The sequence below is a fragment of the Thunnus albacares genome, chromosome 17, assembly GCF_914725855.1.
Source record: "Thunnus albacares chromosome 17, fThuAlb1.1, whole genome shotgun sequence".
Taxonomy (NCBI): domain Eukaryota; kingdom Metazoa; phylum Chordata; class Actinopteri; order Scombriformes; family Scombridae; genus Thunnus; species Thunnus albacares.
The window spans coordinates 10050147-10076005 of NC_058122.1; the positions used below are offsets into that span (position 1 = coordinate 10050147).

The window sequence follows — 25859 nt, forward strand, 5'->3', positions numbered from 1 at the left end:
CTCAATATTTACTGTGAATAGGAAAAAAAAATCCTCCTTATGTGATTTGATATTACGTACATAACTGCTGCATGCCAGAAATTTCTATGTGACTGTTTGTCCAGATCTTCCTTTCCTGGAAAAGAGATAACTATCTAAATGGGACTTATCTGAGTGAGCAAAGGTTAAAGAATTTTAATCTTCATGCAAAATCTGCTTAAACTGGCAAAATGAGACTGGCATTAAATGCATTTCAAGGTCATACCTGACAACATATTGTGCTTTTTTTTTTAAGATGACTGATGTTTTGCATGTTGAATAATATCTCTGAATCAAACTGCACTGGTGAATAAAAGACTTGACCAGTAAAAACACTACAACAAGAATATTTAACAAAAACTGCTATTACTCGAATCACCCTGCATTTCTGTAAACGCCTTGCTGTCATGTGGTTTTTGCGGTTTTCGAGAAATTTGAGGCGACTTCAAATGAACTGAAAGAGAGAGAGAGGGGGGCAGTCTCAGCACGGCTGAAAGTTTCACTTTCATTTCTTTTTCATCTGAAGTGCTAGGTTGCCGCTCAGAAAGGCCTTTCTATTCAAGGAAGCGGCGGGCGGAGCTACAGAGAAGAGGCAATATAAAGGGAGAAATGTGTAGCGGACCACACTCATGATAGTATGATTTTGACGGGTGGGAATCACAGCCAAACAAAGCGGGTCGACAAATTCTAAACTCCTGGCTGTTACACCTCGTCCTCTCTCTAATCCTTGCGCTGTGACACGGATTACCTGCAGGATATTTACTGCTCTCATCGCAGCATTTGTACTTTGGGATTACAGACAAACGGAGCTTTAAACCGCCGCTGTTGTTAGAGCGAAACGGTAAGACTTTTCTGCTGTACTCTTGGATGTTTTTTTCTCCCTTTGGAGGATTAAATAGTCATGGCCGCCTTTTTTTGTGAGCTCCGTGCATTTCAAGTGAAGTAGTCAAGTAATTCAAGCATTTACTGAGTGCATCCATTTTTTTTTTTGAATCATGGAGCTGGTTTCACAGTTTAATCCTGTTTGATTCCCACTGTCCGGCTGGCAACAGTTTGATGTGGAAACATTTGAGCTTTATGAGGCTATGGAGAGTATCCAGCAATGATAAACTCTTGTAAATGGCCTCGATTAAAACACACACACACAAACAAACAAACAAAAATATGATTAAATTTAAATTTTGTCTATTTACATGGTTTGGACATGTGATTGTGATTGCCTGGTATTGAGATTTTTTAAAAAAAGTCCCCAAATTGCAACACAAGTCATTACCTGTTAATAATTACCTTTTCCTGGAATTTATTACAACTTTTGAGCAACTTGTTTTACAAGTTTTAGGTAAAAGGTGAATCACACCGAGGAGCAGCCTGTTGATGTGTGTACAGAAACGTCTTGTGTAACTTGCACTCAGCTGATGAGCAGCTAGATGTCAACTCCACCAGGTTCAGGGGTAGTGTTTTAAACTATTTATATTCTGAAAAAGTCATGTAAAACAAAAATCTACTTTCAGTTCACAAAGTATATATATTTATTTTTCTTTATGGCCTCATAAAGTTCGATCTTAGTCACTAAGACAGAAGTGATGACAAAAAAAAAAAAACACATGATAAGCATCATAAACTCTGTGTGTGTGTGTGTGTGTGTGTGTGTGTGTGTGTGTGTGTGTGTGTGTGTGTCTACAGACAGTGTACAGTAATCTGGCTGCGGCTGACATCAGCCAAACCGCATTCCAGTCATATCAAACTTAGTACCGCTCAATGGAAACTAGAATGAATTTCTAACCCACACTCAGTCACTTAATTATGCACACACACACACAAACACACACTTCTCTTCTTTTCGAGCAACAAAGCCTTCCTTACATGGTCCTTGCCTGAGACTTGGTTTTAAAGCTGTGTGTTCAGCCACTGTCAGGAAAACTTAACTCGTACCTGACTTTACTTTGACCAAGCTGTTGTAAGAATGATGCCGTTTGCTTTAATAGTAATAAATAAGTGGTTGTGATAATAACTCTTTCTTTTTTTGTCTCTTCCAGGATGTCAGTGTGGTGGTTAGCGATGGGAGAGGGTTTGGGGCCTCTCTCCCCTGTAGGATGGTAGCCGACAGCACAGTGGAAGGCAACGACAAGACCCACTTGTCAAGCTCATCTTCATCGTCATCATCATCCTCATCATCATCCTCCTCATCTTCCTTGTCCTCATCATCGTCACTGTCATCATCTCTGCAGAGGCGCGAGCTCCCTCTGAGCCCGCACCGCACAGAGTCCGAGGAGCTTCAGCGGCGGGCTGCTCCAGCGCCAAACCCGAGATCAGTGACTGTCCCCTCTGTGTATCTGACCCATTTCCCGACCTTCAGCTGCAAGGAGGACTGCAAGATCATCACGGACACAGCGTCCAAGCTCGAGCGCAGTGGCTTCTACTGGGGCCCTCTGGGAGTGGAGGACGCACACCGCATGCTGCGGGACGCTCCTCTGGGCAGCTTTCTCATCCGGGACAGCAGACAGAAAGACGTCTTCTTCACATTGTCCTACCACGCCAAGAGCGGACCGGTCAGCGTGCGCATCGACTACAAGCGGCAAAAGTTCTCACTGGCGGGCAACGAGCGCACCTTCCCGACGCTCTTTGCCCTCTTGGAGCATTACATCAACTCTCCCAAGAAGAGCCTGAGCATTCCATACAGGAAATGGGAGCCAACGCTGCAGGAGCTGTGCAGGAAGCGCATCATGGAGCTGTGTGGTGGAGCAAGCCGGGTCTCAGAGCTGCCACTCACCCATATTGTCCAAGACTTTCTGACGGAATTCCCTTACAAGTTATGACATTGCCATATGGTATTTTGACAGTATTATCATTAATCTCAAGAAAGCAATATTTACAAAGAACCAGGCAGGAGCGCTTGACAAGACCTGCCCATCATGAGGTGGAGGTTAAGAGTGTGTCGCCATGGTTACAGACTAAATCAGCTCTCTCTATCGAGCTGAAAGGCTGCAAAATGTTTCAAGAGAGACATTATCTGCACAGTCAAGCACAGTTTGACTCTAGGTGGACAGGGTCCATGCATGACATTTCACCATACGTTACCTCTCAAGCCTCCACTTGCATACAGGCAGAACACCTTCTGGCCTTGAGAAAGCGTGAACAGATGGAAAACGCTGCATTAAGAAAAAACTACAGAGACAATGGAGCTTTTACAAAGACACAAGAACTGGTGGAGTTGACTGTGACTGCTCTCCTGGAAACTGCAGGCTCTGTTGTTGCTGGTTTGCAACCTCCAGAGGGCCTAAAATATTTAGTAGTGGGCTGTGGAAGGACATTGACAATGCCTACAGAGTGGACTTCAAAACACAAGGGGCTCTTAGAAATATGGAGGCATGGTGGAGAGTTCAGTTGAAATCATCCACCTGTAGGATTTGTTTTATTTGTGTAGCAGATTGTAATACTCTAATGCTGTTGAATGTTTACATCACACATGAATGTTTGCCAGCACTGATGGCTCATATACTATTTGACATTTAAAAGCCAGTGAGTTCAGATCAGATGGTATTGGAGTCATGAGGTCTGGTGTTAAACTGTACTGTATCTAGAGGTATCTCTCTAGTTCAACCATCTGCCAAGCAGAATACTGAATTAGTCAATACTGTTGTCTATACTATATTAATATTTTGTTGTATTTTTGTATTATTTTTATTATATTTTATTAAACTACAATGTATTTAAACTACTTAAACTTTGTGTTTACTTTTTGATTGTGTCTTTAGTAATATGCTTGTTCTGCAAGTCTTGCCAACTGAAGGCGTGGTTGGAGTATGTAGGCGTGGAGAGAGAGACGGGGAGGGACAAACAAACACACACACCTTCACAATCACAAAGTCTGGCTGCATTATGTCGCAGACAATAGGATAGACAGGCAGACAGGAAGTGTAACAATGTAGTGTACAGTACTGTCACCACAGTGATTCATCTCTGTAGGGTAAAGTGACAGGTGGGTGGGGTTACTTTTGTAGTAAATGGACTGTTACGCTTAGACACACACACACTTACCAGAAACAGGGGCAGAGGTGACACATACTGATGCGGATGTGTGTGTGTCTGTGCATACAAGTGCTTTGAACCTAATGAGGACCCAGTGCACATTAAAATTTTCCTCAGGAGGAAGTGGGAAAGTTTTGGGGTTAGTGGTTATACAGAGACATGTTAGATCAAGGTCAGGGTAAGATTTACAGCTCGCATTTAATCTTAGTTATGAATAATGGACTTTTTGTATGTAGCACATATTTAGAACAGTTATGTAAATAAGCAGAATGGAATAAAAAAAAGATAACAGGTGAAAAGAACTGTCAAGAAAAATCATGCGAGGAGTCAAAACAATGAAACAAAGCAATGTCATTTTTTCCAACACACTGACTGAAATATCTTACTTCTGTATTGGGTGTGGCAGTCCTGAACCAGGGTGGGTATCCCCAGTTAGAGTGTATGACTCATGGAGTGTGCATGTGTATGAGAAACAGAGTGCACATGCTATTTCTTTCATACTTACTGTCATATCAGACCAAAGCCGAGCTGAAATCTGTAAAACTCAGACTGAAGTCATGCTTAAAGGTGCATGACCGGTATGTCAAACAGGACAGTGATATAACAGGAACCTTACACACCTTACACATTCTTACACAGAGCCATTGCATGCAACCAAACTGAATTGTTGCAGCATGTGTTAATAAAACTTCCCTCTTGTCTGAACCACAGTTGAAGAGTTCAGCTCCTGAGTGAATCAATTTAAAAGTAATTATTTATTTTCTAACCTAAAATGTAGAGGATCCAGCTTGTGAGAAGTAGTATCAGACTGACAAACAGCAATGGTGAGGCTTTCCAGTATCTTTTTAAGAATAGCAGTGGGTTTTTTTTCCTGTTTATTCCCAGACTCTGGCAGGTCGCCCTTCCCTCTCATGTTTCCCTTCTGGTCTCCTCACAGTGTGCAAAACTGAACATATGTCACTGTGTTTTCATGGTATTACTGCTGGAAACATCCTGTTATTACCTGACATTCACAGGAAGAAATAATATCAAGAGATAGAAGCTTCTATAATACACTGTTTATTAGCACTGTGCTAATAAACAGTGTATTACTACGGCTTTCTCACTGTTGATTCACAGAGCAGCCATCTTGGATTTTGGGGGTGGGGTTGGTGAGGTTATTCTGACTTTCCAAGTCAGAAAACCGAATTCAGGGGGTGTTCCAGTTGAAATTTACAACTGGGTACTCAGAAATTCTGACTTCCCAGTTCAAATGGAACACACCAGCTACCAATCTTATGTGTGTATGGTAAATATATTAAAGCTGCCATGAGCAGCCAGTTAGCTTAGCTTAGCACATAGACAAAGCTTAATCCGTACAAAAAACAATATAGAAATAACAATTTGTGCATTTTGGGGCTTGTATGCTGGACTATAAGTAGCTTGTTAATTGGTGAATTAGATAATTAGCTAGCTAGTCCAGTGCATAAGCTATATTTAGCTAGACCAGTAAGCTAACTAGTCTCCGCTAGTTTACACTTTGGTTGAACAGATTCAACAAACTAGTTATAATGTGTTAATTAATAGCAGTTTTTGTCACCCTCAGATGGAGTCATGCTAGTTTTCATGCTAAGCTAAAATAACCAGGGTGCTAGATGCAGCTTTAAAATATCAGATATCTCCTCATCTAACTGGGTACTAATAGGATGTATCACAGAATGTGTGGGAACTAGAAGCAAACAAGATGAGCTGTGACTCCACATGACATTATCTTTAGAAAGCAGAATAACCTGGTCTTAATTTTGCAGTTTCATGACATTTGTGAGAGTATGTGTCACTTTTTCACAACTGTGTAGTGTACTTTTAATTTCTAACCTTACCTCCAACCCTTTCCTCATACCTAATCAGAACTCCAACGCCAAACCTTACCATAAGGCTGTATGATCTTTTTGGGGATTTCTTTTTATTCTCTTGGGTCTAGACAAATGTAGCCACAAGCACACACACACACACACAAACAAACACACAGTGTTGAGTCATACTGAATACTCACTGGTTGATTCAAGTAAAGTCTAACTAGTGTGAGGATATAATTATCTCAACTTGAGGAAGAGGTTGAGCAGGGGTGGAACAAACACACAAAAAGACACAAAGTGGAACATGAGTCAGTGATATATAAGTGATGGTTGTAATATCTTAATATTTATAAGCGTATGTGTTATCAAGCCTCAGTTTTCAAAGCTTTACCTAGAAACTGAGATAAGATATTTAAACACAAGTTTGCGTGTGTAATCTTGTGGGGCTGGGGGATGGTGAGGAATGAATCATATGTGGCAGTTTCATTCATAGCTTCTCAGTTTTCAGGACATTCCCGACTATTTTGAGAAGTGAAAGGTGAAGTGAGGTATTCTATGACTGTGCGCTTATCAGCTGATTTCTGTAGAATCCTTCACTTGGAATTTTTTGTCCTTTAAACACACACACACACCGCTATACAGAAATAAATTATAAACTGACATCTCCACATCAAAGTGGCACACAAAAATACTGAGGACAACAAGATAAATAACATAAGAGAGATGTTCTTTCAAAAAATGACCTTGACACTTGATGTAAAGACACTTATATTTTTGGCATTGTGATGCAATTTTCCAACAAAATAGACATCAACAGCTTTATGAACAGTTTATTATGCCGCTTTCTAGCAGCCTCACTGGTCGCTTGTGTTTTCATGGACAATTTCCTTTGACCAAATGCTGATTCCTGAGTTTCTTATAAAGAGATTCACATCGAGAAGTGATGTTGAAATGCATTTCTAGGAAGACTATCATTAGTCATCAGTTTCTTTAAATTTTTGGACTTCTCCACAGGATTTCTTTTTCTACCAACTCTAATTCCTGTTACTAGCACATCTCAGAATTTACGGCATGGGTGATTTGCAGGAAATTTATGGAAACACTGATCAGTGTGTTCAGTGTGATCAGTGACCAGAAAAAGTTTTCACAGATTTACCAAAAAAGGCAGCTTCTGAATAGATTTCATGTATTGATGTGTCTTTATATAATAGTTTGATATGTTAATTAGTGAGCTTGAGGTGCTGGTAGGCAGATGTTACCTTTGGACAGCAAAAGGCTAGCTGTTTCCCTGTTTCCAGTCTTCAGCTGATTGTGTTAGCTTCATATTTACCGTGCAGACATGTGAGTGGTATGAATCACTGCTTTAAATATGGGTATGTTTTGGGGCCTGTCCCTCAGCACCCTTTAAATTTTGTAGTAATCCAAAAAAACTTCTACAGTGCCATTAAATTGGATCCTAAATACAGTATGTTATTATTTGTAAATTTTGTCTTAAGTGCTATCTAGTTTTAAAGGATAGGTTCACAATTTTTCAAGTGTGTCTTTAAACAACAGTCCAGATGAACACTGAAAGAGGTTTTCCTTGCTGTAATCATTCCTCCATTCATCCTTTTCAAATGCGCTTTCAATGTCAGTGAACCAAAATCCACAGTGTGACCACACAGTCACTTCATCCAAAAATGCATTTATTTGAGTTTATCTGAAGCTTATATGAGGCTAGAGCATTCTGAGTTAGTCATATCATGTGGATACCTGCCACATTTAGTCTTTTTAGCATCAAATTCCCTTTGTTTCCCTGTCAGAAGTATAGTAACAAAAAGAGGGACCTTGGCACTAAAAAGAAAGATATCTACTTGATTTGACTTCATATAAGCTTCAGATAAAACTTTTAAATACATTTTTACAGAGAAAGAGGACTGTGAACTTTGGCTCTGATCACTAGAAGGGATCTTCTAATGGCCAGTATGAACAGAAGGAATGAAAACCTATTTCAGTGTTCATCTGGGCACCTGACTGTTGTTTTAAGACAGACTTGAAGGTTGTGAAACCGTCTTAACACACTCAGGGGTGTGCAGGAGATGTGCTGTTCAAGTCTGCACACCAGAATCATTAAATCTGTCTTGGATCTCTACAGTCAAAACTTCAATGTGATGCTGTGACTGTGGTTTGGTACAGAGAAATAACACACACACACCAAAGCATTTCAGTATCGTTGCAGTACCAGGAACCCATTCACATGTTTGCGCACACACACACAGACTTCCCTGAAGAGAGGAACCGCGATAAAAGCAACACGTACAGACCGCAAGGTGACTGAGGGCTCCTGCAGCAGCCACAGGAAGACAACGCAAAGGTAGAAAGTGTAAAGGCAACGTCATGCTCTCAGTCTTCCGTCACACACACATACACACACACACAAACACACACAAATATGAATTCAGCTCAGTGACATTATGTTCATTTTTTACACATGAAAAAACACTTTCAAACACAAGTTGAAACCAAGTTGTAGCGCTGCAGCGTAGGAAGCAAGATGTTCCTTTACAGTAATGATAGATGCATCTTAACACTGCAGTTGAAGATCACTGTGTGGGTGTTTGTTCAACTGAAGCTTCCTCAGTGTAGGTCAGGATTTTACACGAGCGAGACATGAGAAACAACATAACAAACCTCATACGCCGGTCTCACTGTTGTTAAGTAGAATAATTTATTGCAGGTCTTTATTTATTCCTCTGTTTCAGTTCATTAACAATAATTACATGTTTAAAAGCCAAAAGCATTTACAGAGCATACAAACATATTACATACACACACACTACAATCAGAGACTTAATAATGGAAGCTTGTCATGGCATGTTTGGGTAGAGGTTGGCAGTAGTGGTTACGGGTGACACGCCGCCCTGTTGGAAGACAACATGGCGGCAACATGGCGGCGTGTTCCTCCAAACCGTCGCTAGCTTCTCTACAAATGCTCCTTGTACCAAGCCTCTTCATCACTATCATTCTGCTGCTATATACAGTAGCCAGATGGAAATACTAAGAGACAGACTCAAAAAAAAAAAGAAAAAAAAAAAAAAAAAAAAAGAGTATTGCTCTGATTTCTCGTTAACAAACTCGACTGTACAGAGTTAAAAATAAGAATGATCGAGCCTTAAGACTTACGATGATGGCACAGGAAATGAGAGGATGAGCTGGATCGCGAATGCAGAAAATATGAGGAAGAAGTGAACAAAAGGGGAGGAATTACGTTATAATGAATCAGTGAGTGTGCTTTGTTCTCAAGAAATCAAGTCATGAATCAAAGATAAAATACACTGACCCCATTCATATCAATTGAATAACACAGCTGTTTGGAGAGATAAGGTGTCCGTTACATTCATCTCTCCTTTCATCGAGTAGCTCTTAAGATTATTGCAGTAGTAAAGCTTTATTCAGCTGATTAAAGGAGGGGGTTCGCCCCTAGATGCTGATCTCAGAACAGCCTGTTATGACTCTTGGGGCTATTGTTGGCAATTTTTCCAGGTTTTATACGCAGCTGTGGCCTCCATTGGGGATGAAAATATAATTCAAACTATGTTTTGATATCCATTACTCAGGAAAGAAAAGCAGGATATAATGAAATAATATAATGAAAACAGAAAAAAAATGTTAGAGGAGTGCGTTGAGAGCATTCTATGTGAACACAATCATCCTAATTTGGAAGTAGCTGGGAACCTATGTGCTGTTGTCTTCCGAGGAAAAATGCAAGTCAAACTCTAAAACGGAGCCAAATGCTGTCATAAAAGATTACCAGTAAATGTTTCAAGTAATCTGCCCCCAGGTCAGGTTTACAGTCCTTACATCAGATACAGAGATTTCTATATGGAGAATTAAACTGAGCTCAGGTCAGTGTCTGAGGGGCAAGCAGCAGATACATTCAACCCAGTGTTGTTGTGGCGATGTGCGGACCTGAAGACACGTACGTTACTTCAAATAGTTTCTTGTGACTCTATGAAGTTGTCTAACATCACTGATCTCTATTAAACTGTATCACACTATGAGGCTGTCGTTTAATCAAGAAAGTTCAGTTTTTAAATATTTCCTAAACATATGAAACAATCCCAGTAACTTACAATATGTTTTATAACCAGTGGCACACCTGCATTACCACAGGTTTGAATTCTCATTGTATAGAATGAATGAATGAATGCATGGACTGAGTTCCTATTACTACTCAATGAACCGCTAAGCATTATGTATCACTACTGCACCACCAATCAGCTCTTTCGCATTATCTATTCTGCCGGTCGGGCTGAATGAGCACACATTATCTTACCTCTGCAGGATTCCACTCATGGGTTTGGGAAAGAAGTTAAAAGATCTGGAATGGAAGTTGAACTAAAAGCCAATCTGCTGAGGTCAAAGTTTGTTGATTACTCTTGCATATCTTAAAAATGAAAATGCATTGTTACGCTGCACTCAAGCAAACCATCCTAAACTGTCAGCCCGAGAGATCGACATTAACGACGATGGAAACCAACTCTGTGCTGGCTGTGATCACGATCAGCTGCTTTCACACACCTCATGTTGCATCTGAATGGATTCATTCATCCAGATGTTTAACTAGCAGGAGAACAAGATGGCCCTTAAATGAACGTTTTCACAGTTTGCTCCCTCCTTGCTCAAGATCATTTCATACATTTTTTATGATAGCCATTGATTAGTAAATGGGAAATTAATGGATCATTACTTTACTAGTGGAACAATAAGAACTAAATCAGATGCAGAACACACCCCCACGATACGCAACCATACGCACACGCCTAACCAGTGGCAGTTCTAGGTGGCAGTAACTGCAAACAGGTCTGACATGCAGCAGTTAAAAAGGCTAGTGCAGCTTACTCTGTGTGTGTGTGTGTGTGTGTGTGTGAGACAGCATGTGTGTGTTTAGCATAGTAGTGACCACCACCGCGAAACATCAGTGGTGAACTGTTATGTGAACATAAGACACAAAAATAGAACAGATCTTTGAAAACCTCACAGCAGCAGCAGCATGTGGAGCATGTGTGTGTGTGTGTGTCTCTGAGCTGACAGACCATTGATCAGAATGAGTAAAAAAATGTTGCTGGTTGCGCGCCTTTGACCCGCGCGTGCTAAAATCACTCGCATACACACGCACTCCAGTGCACGGGAACCCAAAACGTGCTTTTGAGCTTTTCCACGAGTTCCGCCATCTGTCTGTCTCCTCCTCTGTTTTTCTCTGTGAGTAAAAAGAGTCTTTCTTCATGTGCAAACACAAATGTTGAGATGCCTCCAAAAGCCTCTTATGCTATTCACATCACACACTACCGACAGGTTGCAACATGAAAATATACTGCAGCCAAGCTGGATAGTTTAACTATCGCACTTCACTGTCCTCTGTATGTATATGTGTGTGTGAGAGAGAGATGAGTTTAAGTGCATGGGCGTGAATGTTAGTCCAGTTCAAGCGAGTCTGGTGTTTCAGTGTGTATCTCTGTATCATCTGTCTTCTCTGCAGACTCTGTAGCTGTTGAGTTGTCTCTTACTTGCAGCTGTGCAGCAGAGGGCCGGTCTCTATGTGCTCCAAGAGGTATGTCTTCATCTACAGGCTCCTCATCTTCTGCCACGTTTCCTCCCTTTGGTTCCTGCGGCGCCTCATCAGTGGGTGTGACCAACTCTGTCGATGTGGTTTCCTCTTTTACCGTCACATCTGTCTCATCCATTAAAGACGTCTCGACGTCCTCCTCCTTTAGCTCTTCCTCTTCCCTTTGTTTTCCTTTCCAATCTCCCTCTTTCTCGTCATTATAGTCCTCTTCCTCTTCTGCAATGGGAGCGTCTGGTCTCTGAAGGGTTGTGGAAATGTGGCTGGCACAGGGGTGTAGGTGTGGTGAGTCGGCAGGGGGTAGCAGCGTGAGCGACTCCACGCTGAGGGTGTCGGCGTTGCTGTCGGTGAGGAGGGAGATGGTGGGCTGGGAGGCCGGGGTGAGGCTCGGGGCCAAGGCGTGAGCTGGAGCTGGGGTCGAGGGAGTAGAGGAGACCAGTGTTACTTCCCCGCCTCCTCCTTCCCCTTCTCCTCCTGAAGAGGAGGGAGGTGTGTGCTCCAAAAACGTGCCATCATCTAAAGAAGAGCAGAGGAGAGAGTGAAGGAGATGGAAGACACATTTTGAAGGATTCTCACTGTGTCCCTGGTGTGAAATTGTTTTTTAAAAAAGCTACACATGCTCCTCCTCCTTTGTTAATGTAATGTTTCTGTACAGTTAAATGTACTAAGAGGAAATTCTTTGCCTTAAACGTAACTCAAAAGTTTATGATAAATTCTATTAACAAGCGGCAACACTAAAACTCTCAGGATTTATAACAAACAGGAGAACTTCGATCTATGCGGGTAAGTGCTACACATGTATTTGGACAGACACAGACAGAGGGTTGACTGAGTAACAAAGCACAGCATGTTCTCCAAGAATCTCCTTTTAAATTGTTGGCATCTGTTATTTTAAATTGCTGTTCAAAGAATGAGCAGATCCCTTATAACAAGGTTGAGATTGTTTCAAGCATGTCATTAAAAGCAGAATTTAAAAGAGGTACAGCTGGGTGGTCACACCGCACTTCTATCACACATATAAGCAGCAGCAGCAGTCGTCTAATAGTAACAGAACTACACCTTTAACTATGTACTACAGTGTCAACTACTACGTACGCATACTCACATTGTAAGAGTGAAGGCGCGGTATGGAAAACACAACAAAACTGTTTTACGATGATCAGTGTCATGACTACAAAATCAGAACAAACTTCACCTTTGATAGCTTTTCTTAGTGTCTGTAACTCTAGAAGTCAATGCATTTTGAGGCTGACAACATGTAAATCAAAAGTAGTAAAGAAAATAATGTGCTTGATAAGATTTGAAAACAATGGTTTAGTCTGCTCTTCTAAGTGGAAATGCTGATTGACAATTTAGAGTTATAAAATGAAAGCTTTTTTTTACGATGATTTATCATCAGGTAAATCATGCATACGGTGATGTTCCAGTAGATAGGTCCAGTTATGAAGCCGTTCAGGTATGAGCCGGTGTGTGAAACACTCACTGTCTATACATGTTCACTCACTACTGTGGAAAAAAGCCTGAACAGATGCAACACTTGAATGAGAGGACACCCTTAGAGCTTTCTTAGCGGGCCTTACAAACCTAGGACGACTTTTAAGCAACATTTAATGATATATGTAAATAATAATGTCAAAAAAAAAAAAGAAATGGTTTAACACCTGATAACATAAGGAACCAATACAGCACTCAACGCTTGATCTATTCACATTCCTTAACCATCATTCCAGCAGGCGTAACTTTTACCTGCTCTGTTATTCAGTTCAGCTGAATTCAGTTCAGTAACAGTGAAAGTGCTCCAAACAAAGCTGGGTGTAAATATGCCTTGAATATTTTGTAGCGGGAGTCCCTGAGATATCTCTGCAACCAGTTTAACAGGTACTCTGAAGGTTAGAATGTAGTTATTTATGTTCACACAAAAAACATATATAGACACCTATATATATATATATGATCCTATATACTTCTTACAGTATATACTAAGAACTCAACTGACACCACTGGTTTTTGCAGGTGTGTGTGTGTGTATATGTGTAGCTGTACCATAGTCACACCTTGTACTTTGAGTTAGCCACACCTCTAGCTCTATTTACTTTTCCCACAAATGTTTACATTATGATCCAGAATCTGCCTATTATAATGAACCATATTTATTTCTTTATGATTGTGCTTCTGTAAACAAGGAATGTGTGTGTGTGTGTGTGTATGTGTGTGCTACCTGTGGGGCTCTGAGCTGATATAGTGCTTGCAGTAACAGAGTCACATCTTCCTGTGCTCCCACTCCCACTGGAGGGAGGTGAGGGTGAGGAGAGGGGAGAGGGACTGTGCTGTGACACACAGTGAGCCACCGCAAACCCTGGGGACGGCGCACATGAACATAAACACACACACAAACACACACACACGCTTGTGTTAACTGCTTTTGTCATTTCAGGATCATTCCTGACCCTGACATCCTTACTTTAGGTGAGGAATGTTGTTGCCTTTCAGTTTTTTTTTTAGGTCATCACAAGGATGAATATAAAAGAACACAAATTAAGTCTAGAGATTTTATGTGGACACAGTACAGACACTCATACACCAATGTAACCTAAGAGAATTGTGCGTCAGATACAGTTTATGTATGTGTGTGAGTGTGAGATTAACCTGAAAACTTATTCAAAACAGCTTTGTTTGAACAAATTTAAACCTTGTAATGTTACTGTAGTTTACCCAAAACACACACAGATACATGTTGACTTTAAACTTGGCTTTCAATATATCCAATATATGTTGACTCAAAAGCCTTAGAAAATCATTTTCACAGTGAAGAAGCCTGGAATTCAAGAGCTTCACATTTCAAAGTCATTTCCATGGAAGTAAGTTTCCTCGCTGAGACAAACAAAGAGACCTATTCAGGCAGCAGGTAATTTGAACCCGGAAGAAAAGGATTTAGCTGGCACAGATGAGGCGACATTAAAACTATAGCAAAAGGTATTTAACATCAGAGGAAGAGTTTCTGCTGTATCCTCAGGAGTCATATGTCTACACAAAGCCTCTAATCTACAGCAAGTCTTGAATTACTGTTACACTTCTTAACTAAAGATCAAATCACAAATCCTTTCCACTGCTCAGATACCATCACAATTGGTTTGAAGGTCAACTTTCTGAAAAAGTTTTCTCTAAGACTTAAAAGGAAAGGTCTTAACACACTTACCCAATGTTCTTTATTGTTTATTATAATACTAATTCTAATAAATGATTCAGTGTGTGTACATCATGGACCTTTGTTTACTGCCGTTGTTTTATGATGTTATTATGCTCATTCAGATTCTAGATGAAAGGCTTTCCGCTATTCATCTGTGTACTGTCTGTGCTGGCTGTATCACTTGATCAGTACATCAGCAGCACTTTAGAAACAACAGCGTCTGTGTGGGTTTTGTTTGCTCCTAATTCTGAAGCCTCTGACTGTTTGTACAACTCACCTCCAAAGCAAGTGTACAGAAGGAAAGAAAAAATATATTTAAAACTTCAAAGGAGTCTAAAAAGATGAGTTTCTTCCCTCCTCAAGGGAAAGTGTATAGTCTGAAGCAGTATGTGTGGAGACTTGATCCCGCTTATGTGTGTGTCACCTGGTACTTTATCGACGGAGGCAAAGACTGATCTGTTTGCCGTGGGGTCGTTGGGGGCTCGTCTTGACTGCTCATAGAATCGGAAAGGCAGGCCGCTGGGTGAAGCGTTGGTCGTCTGGCCAAAACCCAACACCTCCGTCGCACTGGGCTGCACAGGCAGGTCCAACAGAGCTGCATACAGAAGCAATAGCTGTGTTATTTGCTTTGAATCTTTTTTTCTTTTTCTTTTTTTTTTTTTTTTTTACTTCAGTGGCTATTTTGGCAGTGTTCACATCCTCCTTGACTGTGCTGCATTGGCAATATTTCAGATGTCTGTTTTTAATTTTGTATGCAATTCTAAGAATCTGCACATCAGGGGGAGAAGTGCAAGTTGCTGATGTCCATCGGTACTTCTTGTGTCAGTACACAATAAATACTTGGTGAACTTGGTGTGTTTTCTCTTTGATTCGGTTTGTTTTCACACAGAGAAAAATCCAAGCAAGCCAAAAAGGCAGCAACAAAAGCTTCACTCATTGGTCAGATGTGTCTGGGGCAGGAGCAAGAATGTGACTACAAGAAGAGGGTCCTGAAGGACATCTACTTGCCAAATACAACATCCTCTGATGCACTAATCCAGGTCTGACCTTGTTTCACTCTCCGGCTAGTTGTTAGCAACTGTTTAATTCGCTCATCCGCATCCCACTATGCAAGTTCGATTTAACCGGACTAAAAAGTGCAGATTTGAAAACACCCTTAATTACTCTTCGTTGTGAATGCACACGGCCGTGTTGGCCTGTGGATGATGAAATATGCATGGTAAATGACACTTTGAAGCTTTTGGGTAATGCTTTTACTCAAAGCTTTTATTTATCTTTAAGATCACACACATCAATTGTGGTAGGAGAATGTGAATAATATGAATGTGTATGATAAGAGAAGTATGACTAATTCAGGGCAACGACTGGTACTACAAAGCTCTTGATAAAGAGATTAGTTCACTGATTTCATTTTTGAAATTTAGTAAAGGGAATCATGTGATTTCTTGTAAAAGCCTTCTGTACCATGTACTTTCAAGTAGCTTCTGAGACACTTTTAGCCTCTGAGTGATAAAGCGCAGTGACTCTGCTGTCCGGAGTTGAGAGGAGGAAGGGTCATTTTGGACATATCAGTGAAGGCAGAAATCTTGAAGCGCTTCCTGCTTCCTCACCTGCGATCCTCTGCATCTTCATGCGTCTGGCCTGGATGCGACCTTTAGCTAGCCTCTGCTTGGCAATGATGCAGCGGATGTGGTCGGCGAAGATGAAGTTGGCCTGCAGGATGGGCAGGGGCTTGGCATGGGGGTTGGAGCTGGGCTTGTGGATGACGATGTTCAACGCTCTGCTGTCATCTTCAACGCCAGACACCTGCATGTCCTGGTGACAGAAAGAGGGAGGGAGGAAGGGGAAAAGAGAGGGAGAGAGTGTTAAAGAGTTTAAACAGCAAGAGATAGATGAAAAGAGGTTAAAAAAAGAGGACAATAGAGAAAGTGGGAATGAAAGGGTGAAAAGGCAAACAATAACAAGAAAAACAAATGCAAAGAAGAGGGTGGGAAAAAAATACAAATGGACTGAAAGTGAGTTGACAGACAGATAAATGGGACATGACCGTTGATCTTAGTTACATTTGCAAATTCACACCCAAAGAGCAGTTAACATCAGAAAGCATTTTGTAATAACACTTTCACAATATCAGTTTGACTGCATCATACTGTACAAATTCTAACATTATTGTTGCAATTCAGATGTAAGAAATGAAAGTAAAAATTAAACAAAATTAAAATTAAAATGAATTGAATTAGAAACATTAAATGCAACATCAACCTATCTGACTCATTAGTGACAGTAAAGTATGCTACTGTATGTGCTCTAAATATTTCTAGCATTTCTTCAGTGAAAATGATATGAAGGCCATGACATACAGACACACACACACACACACACACACACACACCACTTTTCTCTTACTTGCAAGAGGCCGGCAAACTTGACTACACCCCATCCGAGACGTTTGGTTTCTGGTTCGACCAGACTCATCTGGTAGACATCCACAGCGAGGAACCTTTGGGCCTGGCCGCCATCTTTGCTGACCACCATACAAGCTATTAGGTCACTATTATCTGAAAAGAAGATAAACATGATGGTAAAGAGAGACTAAAGATACCAGGACTCCAAGTTTACAGGAATGATCTGTTTACGGTTAAAATAATCACAGTTAGTTGTGTACAGTGAGCAGTTTCAATTAGTTTTTGAAGCAAAAAGGGCTATGATTTCGCACTGGGGGGGCACAGAGGCACTTCTCCTGGCTAACTGCTCTGTGAGGCTGTACCATAACCCTCACCCTTAGCATGATGGTGCTTTAAGCTAAATGCTAAAGTCAGCATGCTAACATGGTCATAATGTTAGCATGATGTTTAGCAGTTATAATGTTTACCAGGTTCACCATCTTAGTTTAGTGTGTTAGCATGCTAACATTTGCTAATTGGCACTAAACACAAAGCACAGCTGAGGCTGATGGGAATGCCATTAGTTTTGCAGGTATTTGCCCATATGCCAAAGTATTGGACAAATTTTGACTTGATGATGGCGCAGGATGAAAAGTCAGAGGATCATTAAAGTTATTGCAGTTCACCCTATGAGGGACATGAATGTGTGTACCAGATTTCATGACAATCCATCCAATAGTTGTTGAGAATTTCACTCAAAACCATGGTGATCCAAGATGAAATGTCAGGGGAGCATCACTATCATTAGGATTTATCCACTGAACACCATCAATGTCTTTACAAATTTTCATAGAAATCTACTAAGGACTTGTATTATTATTATATTATATATCCACATATTTCAGTGTGGACCAAAGCAGTGGACCAATGACTGACAAATAGACCGACTTCGCCATCCCTAGAGCCATGCTGCTAATGTGGCTAAAAATAATATAACTATGCAGACTGTGTGGACCATCACATTTTCAAGAGGTTTTTGTCTTCAATAGCTCCATGATGGACATGCACACTGTAAAATGTGCTGTAAAATACATAGCACAGCATATATTATATATATATCACTGACGTTGACATGAAATAACCACCACTCGTTTTCCGTCAGGAAACCACAAATGATGATACAGCTTAGACAGACTATGACTTAAGACTTGTGACTTTTATTTCACTAGAACATAAAAGTGCTTGATTACTAATGCCAAACCACATTCAATTAGGGCACTGCAGCTGTGAACAGAAATAAAATTCAGATCATACAATGATTCATCTTTAGAAAAACCTCTGCAGTTTTTGATTTAGATTTTAGTTATGAAGTGCTATTAATGAAGTGTAATTGTGTTTTACTGCTGAACTATCTTTACATTTTTTAAATGTTACTTGTGTCTACACTAATGTACAATACATATTACATATAGAGAGAGCAGTCAGATACACAGTTAGTAAAAACAGACAGACTGTTACACACTTAAAAGGGGAATGCTTTTCTCCCACATGTCTAGGTGCATGATGCAGAAATGATACACCCACATCTCAGCATCCTCACTTCAGTTTACCATGAAACCTACAGTACTGCGAAACAAACATGGGGTGAGGAACTGATGATGACCTCATTTGACTACACTAGTTTTGGTTTAAATATCACCCAACTTGTCTGGCTCTAAATATAAAGCAGTAACACCAGACTGACGTACAAATTCCCCAGTGAATTTGTCTTTCGCTTGCACAATCTCATAAATGCCTCTTCCTCTTAAAAATATTTACAGTATGCTTTTTGGTTCCTTGATTTATATTCTTAAGTATCCTGACTAATCCTTTGTTGACCAATATATGTGTCTGTTTTACATGGAAAATTGGTTGGTCGGTGAAAATGGTACTTAGGTTTGTTTAAGGAGCCCCTATAGTTCTATGTTTGATGTGGAGGAACACTATTTTACACTTTGTTTTTAATGGTGTTTGGTGTTTTTCTCAATGTCAGACAGCTGTTCATGCTCACATGGTGACTTGTAATGGAAATCATATGTGTTGCCTTCCGGTTATATGACCTTTCTCTCTAATAAATATGAAAAGATCAATGGTGGTTACCAGGAACTTGACTTAACCCTCTGAAACAGTGAGTACTGAAAAGTACCTGCAGCTGCAGAAGTAGTCCCGAGTTTACTATGGTAGCAGAGGGAAGCTATCAGCCAAATGGTCAAAGAAATTGGGGGAAGTTTAAGACACTGAATCCCCAGACCAGCGGGAAAAAACCCTCCCACTCCCAACTTCTAATTAACTTCTACAGAAGGCGGGGGTTGGTCAACTTGCCTGGTCAAAAAAGGCTTAGAAATGTGAGGAAATTTAATGACGGACAAGTTGACTAACTTTTGGGATCACTGAGACAGTTTCAACCACGGACTTTGTTTTGAAATAACTTTCACCCAGACAGACGAAAAGCAGGGAAACACCTTTCTATGAAAGATTCGGTTTCAGGTGCTTTTATTACGTTTTTATGAGTTAGAGGGTGATCTTAGTAAGACGTCCTCTGTCTCCCGTTTCTACTACAACCAAAGTGCCAATGAGAAAGATACTGTTCAGTAAAACGCATCAGATGTCAGTGATAAAAGCTGCCAGCTTTAACTGTATGTATGTCTGTTTGTAATTGACACTCCCTGTCCTATCGTGCCAAGTGTCCCTTATCAACCTGCCACACACACACACACACACACACACACACACACACACAACTGAAGGTAGACAACGGAGTGGCTGTATTAACGTATGTAAGAAAAAACAATAACATGTGACTCCAAGCCCTCCATTTCCTGAGCATTTTATCCTCAAGCTATAACTAATCATGCATGTTCATTAGAAATGTAAATCAAAAAGAAATGTAAATGTGGAAAAAATGTAAACCAAAAAATCTTTGTCATCAACTTCTTCAAAACTGACTTTTTGAAAAAAAACTTCCAATTATTTACAAGTGCCAAAACACTTGAAAATAAAAGGAAACAGGGTGCTCATATTTCTAGAGTTTTACTATGTGATAAATAAATAACAATAAACTCCACAGGAAACTTCCCCCTTATGCAATGTCAATGTGAAATAGTTTCTTTGAATGTTCCTTTCAGTTACATGAATGCAACTGGGAGGAGGCCACTTTGCTCAAGCACACTTTCATAAACTTCTCAGTGATGGGAATCAAACATGACCCTGTAATTACAAGGCAAGTACTAATTACAAGACTACTACTACTCAAGAGACACAATGTACAAACACTAGCAAATGCTCTGTGATCAAACAGTTACCAGAGGATATGATGAAATTGAGGTGGTTGCAGCTAAATGGTCACAGATAAGAGTTTGTGGGTGGAAGGCTGAAGGGTTAAACCCTCCAACCCCCGAGGAAAAACCCTCCCTGTCCTGACAATAACTCTGTGAGAATGTCTTCTTGGTCAATAACCTGGATTAAAATAAATGGTCAAGAGTGACAGTTAAAAAAAAAATCCCACAAAACACAGAAGAGTAGGAAAAAGGAAGTTAAATGTAAGACAGATAATCAGGAAATTTAAAATCAACTGTTCAAGTGAAAGAAAATTACTGGAAGTCATGTCACACATGATTTGGTAACTGTCAAAAGACAAGTCATTATCCACGTAGATCTGCTACAGACTGTTTCGACTGGCATTTGGAATCATGACAACACTCACAGTTTCAACCGCTGAATTAGATTTGAAAGTGAAGCTGGAGGGAGACATTTGGTTTCAGTAGGCATGTTGCCATCTATTTATCAATTAATTTTTTTTGAAAATACCCACCCTTTCACCAAAAGAGAGGAATTATGAAATCATGAGAATAAGGTGAGTTTCTCTTACCTGGGTTTAGTAGAGCTACATAAAAACATCATAAAAAAAAATGGAAAGTTTTTCAAGAATTAAAAAGATACTTAATTTAAAAAAACAGGTTGTTAATATCAGCTAATTATGGCTCTTTCATGCAGTCTGAAGACAAAACATTTCTAAAATATATTCAAAGAGAAACAAATGACAAGATGGCTATGACACATCTGTAGACGACATTTCGGTATCTGAAGTCACCCTACTGTGTCATAGGCTTGATCCATTCATCTGGCCACTTTTTGTAAACGTTTGCCACAGATGGTACAGTCATCACTGCGAGGTAAACAACCCCGTGGAATTTACAAGGAACTCTTTTCTTGAGTGAAATTCTGATAAGTGAATTTAATGGTATACTGCCACCATTTTAAATTACAAAGAAGATTTAAGGTATTGTGTGGGTAAAAACATACAGAACACATAACATTTTACTTGGTAGTAGTACAAGTTAAATGACCTTTTAGAAAAAAAAGTGGTTTTTCTTCGATCATGTCATGTCATTCTCACACCATCTCATGCTACTGATCAGAACAGGAAGGATGACAGAAGAAAACAAATTGTACAAAGAAAGTGTGAAAGAAAACAGAGGAAAAATACTTTCTGTGCTTGCATCATAAGGTACACGTAATATAGTTATGAGATACTATCGGCTATGGGGAATTTGTGGTGAGCCTTAAAACTTCTATGGTGTCATGGCTATCTCTCATTTCGTCGATTAAACATTTTGCCTATTACACGTCAGAAAACAGTTGAAAGGAAAAATCTGAATTTTGTCCAACTAACTATCCAAAACCCCAAACTATTCAATTTAAAGAAATGTAAGACTAATTCTCAAATTTCAGAGCCTTGAACAAGCGAACATTTGGTATTTTAGTTTGAAAAATAACAAACGATCAATCGCAGATTAATTTTCTTTCATCATTGAAAGTAAAGGTTTTTTTTTTTGAGTAAAATAATAAACATATCAAACAGATGGAATATGCCATTTTAAATGAGAGAGGTAGGCTTCCTGTCTATTCTCGTACTACTACATCATATTGTATTACTATTGACAAAGCAATGAATGAATCAGCACCTCTTTCGGCCCAGGGATGCGATTGTATGTGTGTATAACTTTGATTATTTTAGTTATAGTGAAATTATTAAGTTGTACAAAGCAGTAACAAACAATACTATAACAGTTATACAGTATAAATGTGTAAAACATATCAACTAGATGGATTCATCCATCTTTTATCTATACCTGCCTATCCTGCGCAGGTTCACAGGGGGGGCTGGAGCCTATCTCAGCTGACATGAGTGAAAGGAGGGGTACACACTGAACAGGTCTATCATAGGGCTAACATGTATACGTGGACCATTCACACTCATGGGTGATTTGCTAGTCACCATACCTTAATTCTTGACATTGAGAAAGTAAGCAGAAGACAGTGTGGCTGAATCCTCTGCAATAACAAAGTGGAACTGAATAAGAGTGTTGGTGGCACTTAAAGTGAAATCTCTACATCCTTCCTCTATTCCACGAAAAAATGCATCTAACTGTTTAATGGTTATTATTCTGAGAGCCGTAGTGTGACACTCACTTCCCAGAAAATAATTTAAGAATAGTTATGATGGTTTTTTTTTCAAACCCAGTACATATTTTGTAGACTTATATCTCCCTTCAGACACGAAGACAATGACAGGGGAAATCTAAATAATGTTTTGATAGCAGCGAGACAAAAACATTTCCTGCTACTCTACATCACCCTGCTTAGTGTAATTTTAATTGTAAAAAGTGTTTAATTCCTGCAACTTCTAGACCTGGAAACCAGAGCTTCTGTAGTGGTTTTCAAGTAAAACTGAAAGACTTAAACAGCCCATTTGTCTTTTTTTGAGTAAATGTACTCTTATTCATATATTATAGTGCATCCTTAATGGCACTGGGAGTTGGTTGTTTTCTCTCAAAGCTTCCTTTTCCTTCCAACCTGTTTCTATATGTTCCTACAACAGTTTTATTCTTTTATACTGTATGTTTTCAAAGGTTTGTGGACAACAAACCTTAGTACATATAATAATAATGATGATGATGATAATAATAATAATAACTATGATTACATTCATAGTGTTAATGACTTGAAAACGAAACTTAAGCTCTACTATTGAACTGTGTAATGTTACTCTGAATGAAACTTTGTACGTTCAAGACTTAGTGCTCGATGTCTCAGGCATGTTCAATATATAAAATACCTCAAACGACGTTGATTTGCTTCTGCCTGTGGAGTCAACAAGCGGAAGATAGACAGCGCCACTCTGCCATTGCAACCCACACTGTGGTCAGAGAAGGGATTACGTCCGTAGTGATAAGAACTACCATAGAGAATGAATTGAAATGGTTTAGAGAGTTAAGCTCTATTCCCGTTCCTCACATGTGGGAACTTTGTATGTAAGTTCGAGACATAGTTCAGGATGTTTCAGGCACGTTTTGAACGGGCACTACAGTTCATCTGATCGACTTCAGCTCAACTCAAAATTGTAATCTTCAGATATTCTGCGTGTGAGGTGTTTAGGTAGCACTGCTAAATTGTAGTGTTTACCGATTGCCTGCATATGAGGTGTTTAGGGAACATGGGTAAATTTTAGCGTCTACTGATAGCCTGCATTTGAGGCAAAATCAGCCTGTTCCAAACAGGCACATTTTGAACGGGCACTGCACTAGTAATAATAATAATAACAAACATCTATTTTAAAATCAATACAGCTGTCTACAGAGGCCGCGCATCAATCACACTTTACATGCTTAGCCGCAACCAGACCTTTATACTTCAAGTCCATCTTACGTGGGTGACTACAGTAATTGTGTATCAGGCTCTGAACGCTTGCAAAATTCGGTTGACCTAAACTTAATATTGTGCCTAAACGCATCCTGTGTAGACATAGACAGAGGACTGAAACTGCTGCTGCTCTGCTAACGTGCTGCTTTCACTATGCAGGCTGTACAGACATAACAACATCCACACACCTTTTAAATACACACACACTTAAAGCTCCCCTCCAGTGTATTTTGGCATTTTTAAGATATTTTCATATTTTTCAGAGTCATTTCCTGACAATGTTGATTAGACACACTGTTCTCCCAATATTTTTTGACAACTTAATTTTACACTCACAGTTAAAAAATTTAAGCTGTTGCTAAAAGGGAATAATGACTATGATGATCATAATGATCTATGATGATGATACTATAAGGACTATAGTAGAACGCTGCAGTCATATGTCATCCTCATAAAATCCCTTTGTTTTTGTGAGTGTCACATAAGCTACTGATACTGAGGGTGCAATGCTGGCTTTTGCACTCTTGTAGAACCAGGCCTGGCCACTGAGGAAGAAAATTTATGGACATTTACTATTAAATAAAGCAAGATGTTATTGCTTAGGATAGATGATCCATCAATGGTCTGATTTCACATATTCCTGTTATTGACATGTAACCTAGTCTATACAGCCAAGCTGTAGCAGGTAGACAGGTTAGGTTATAAGATCACTATCATCCCAACACATTGCCGGTGTGCTAGAATGACAATCTGGTTGCCATGGTAATGGATTACATCCGACTATTAACCAAACCTCATTCTCTGTTTGAGAAAGAACGTTAACCATCAAACAGGAAGTAATTTCCGGCTGGAGTGGAGCTTTAAACATTTTTACTCATTTCCAGTTATTGGTAGCTGAGTTGCAGCCTTCCTTTACGTTACTGAGAAGTGTTGTGAGGTTGTGACAGTAGCAGGGAGCATATCTAAAACTGTATTGTTAAATGTAGGCACAACTTAAAGTCAGCATACAAACAACACACACAAACATGACAAAAGCACATACATGCGTGCACCCAAGTAAGCCACATATGAGTACTGTTTTGCAAAGTTGTCTGAGTCAGTCTCAGTTGCTCCTGTTCACACCACTCTGTAGCTATACATGTAATATGCTGCCTGGCAGAACTAACCACGTGCAAGTTTCCAAAACATCATCTATACACCTGTGTCGGGTAACAGAAGACTGTTCAGGTTATCTCAGTGTGTGGGAAACTGTGTGCATAGATGCATGTGAGTGAGTGTGACTGTATGCTCGTCTCGGTGTTGTTGTGGTTGTGAATGTGTGCATGTGCATGACTTTTATTATTAAAACTGCACTTGTACATCTACTGCTCTCTTTCCCAGAGAGTGTGAGAGTGTGTAAGCGAAAGAGTGTGAGAGAATTACAGATGTGTGACTGATACTTACGCAGTAATTGTAGATCGATGGGGGCGGTTAGAGTTGTTTTTGCAGTTAGGAAGTGTCTGTATTTTCTTTTTCTTCTTAGGTTATACTTTTATTGCACTTATTAGACTTTATTTTGTCTTTTATATTGTCCTTTCCCACCCTGAACTCTATTTTCCAGTGTAAAGCTGCACATTAGCTGTCCTGTAGCTTGCTGTTTGGTTTTGAGAACTGAAGAAATGCTTCTATGATGAAGCATGCTTCTTTGTCTGTGTGTGTGGGTGTGGTGTGTGTGTGCATGTGTGTGTGTGTGCTCGTGTGTCTTACTGAGGTCTAAGACATCATCTGTCTTGATAAGATCTTCAGGTCTGGTCAGAGGCAGCTGCGTCTCAGGTTCTCCCTGCAGCTGGAGCGATAACGACCGCAGCATGAAGAACACACGGATCGCCTGTGAGGAGAGAGGACCCACACACACACACACACACACACACACACACACACAAACACAAACACAGATGTTCATTCAACCTTCCTGTCTGAAATAGAAAGTTACAACAAACCAGTGAATGACGGAGGTCCAAAAAAGTCCTATGACTGTAGAAAAACAACAGGAGAGACTGGTATCAATCAAGCAGTATTTTTAT

The 25859-nt window shown here is 39.9% G+C and overlaps 2 protein-coding genes across 5 annotated transcripts in view; one reads left to right on the forward strand and one right to left on the reverse strand.

Moving 5' to 3' along the window:
* The first annotated feature begins 515 nt into the window (after nucleotides 1-515).
* On the forward strand, nucleotides 516-2889 carry socs1a (suppressor of cytokine signaling 1a). The gene is made up of 2 exons (XM_044331127.1): nucleotides 516-859; nucleotides 2055-2889. The coding sequence occupies exon 2, from the start codon at nucleotides 2112-2114 to the stop codon at nucleotides 2832-2834; it is 723 nt and encodes a 240-aa protein (XP_044187062.1). The 5' UTR covers nucleotides 516-859; nucleotides 2055-2111; the 3' UTR covers nucleotides 2835-2889.
* Nucleotides 2890-8566: 5677 nt separating this feature from the next.
* clec16a (C-type lectin domain containing 16A) overlaps nucleotides 8567-25859 on the reverse strand; it is a 46221-nt gene continuing 28928 nt past the window's right edge. For 3 of the 4 annotated variants that reach the window (XM_044332409.1, XM_044332410.1, XM_044332408.1), the window contains 6 exons: nucleotides 25543-25663; nucleotides 17078-17229; nucleotides 16282-16486; nucleotides 15096-15266; nucleotides 13703-13840; nucleotides 8567-12000 (listed from right to left, as the gene is read on the reverse strand). In XM_044332409.1, the coding sequence (XP_044188344.1) occupies nucleotides 11336-12000; nucleotides 13703-13840; nucleotides 15096-15266; nucleotides 16282-16486; nucleotides 17078-17229; nucleotides 25543-25663 (1452 nt within the window). In that variant the 3' untranslated portion in view covers nucleotides 8567-11335. The remainder of the gene's footprint in view (nucleotides 12001-13702; nucleotides 13841-15095; nucleotides 15267-16281; nucleotides 16487-17077; nucleotides 17230-25542; nucleotides 25664-25859) is intronic. The other variant, XM_044332411.1, reaches the window with a different exon arrangement.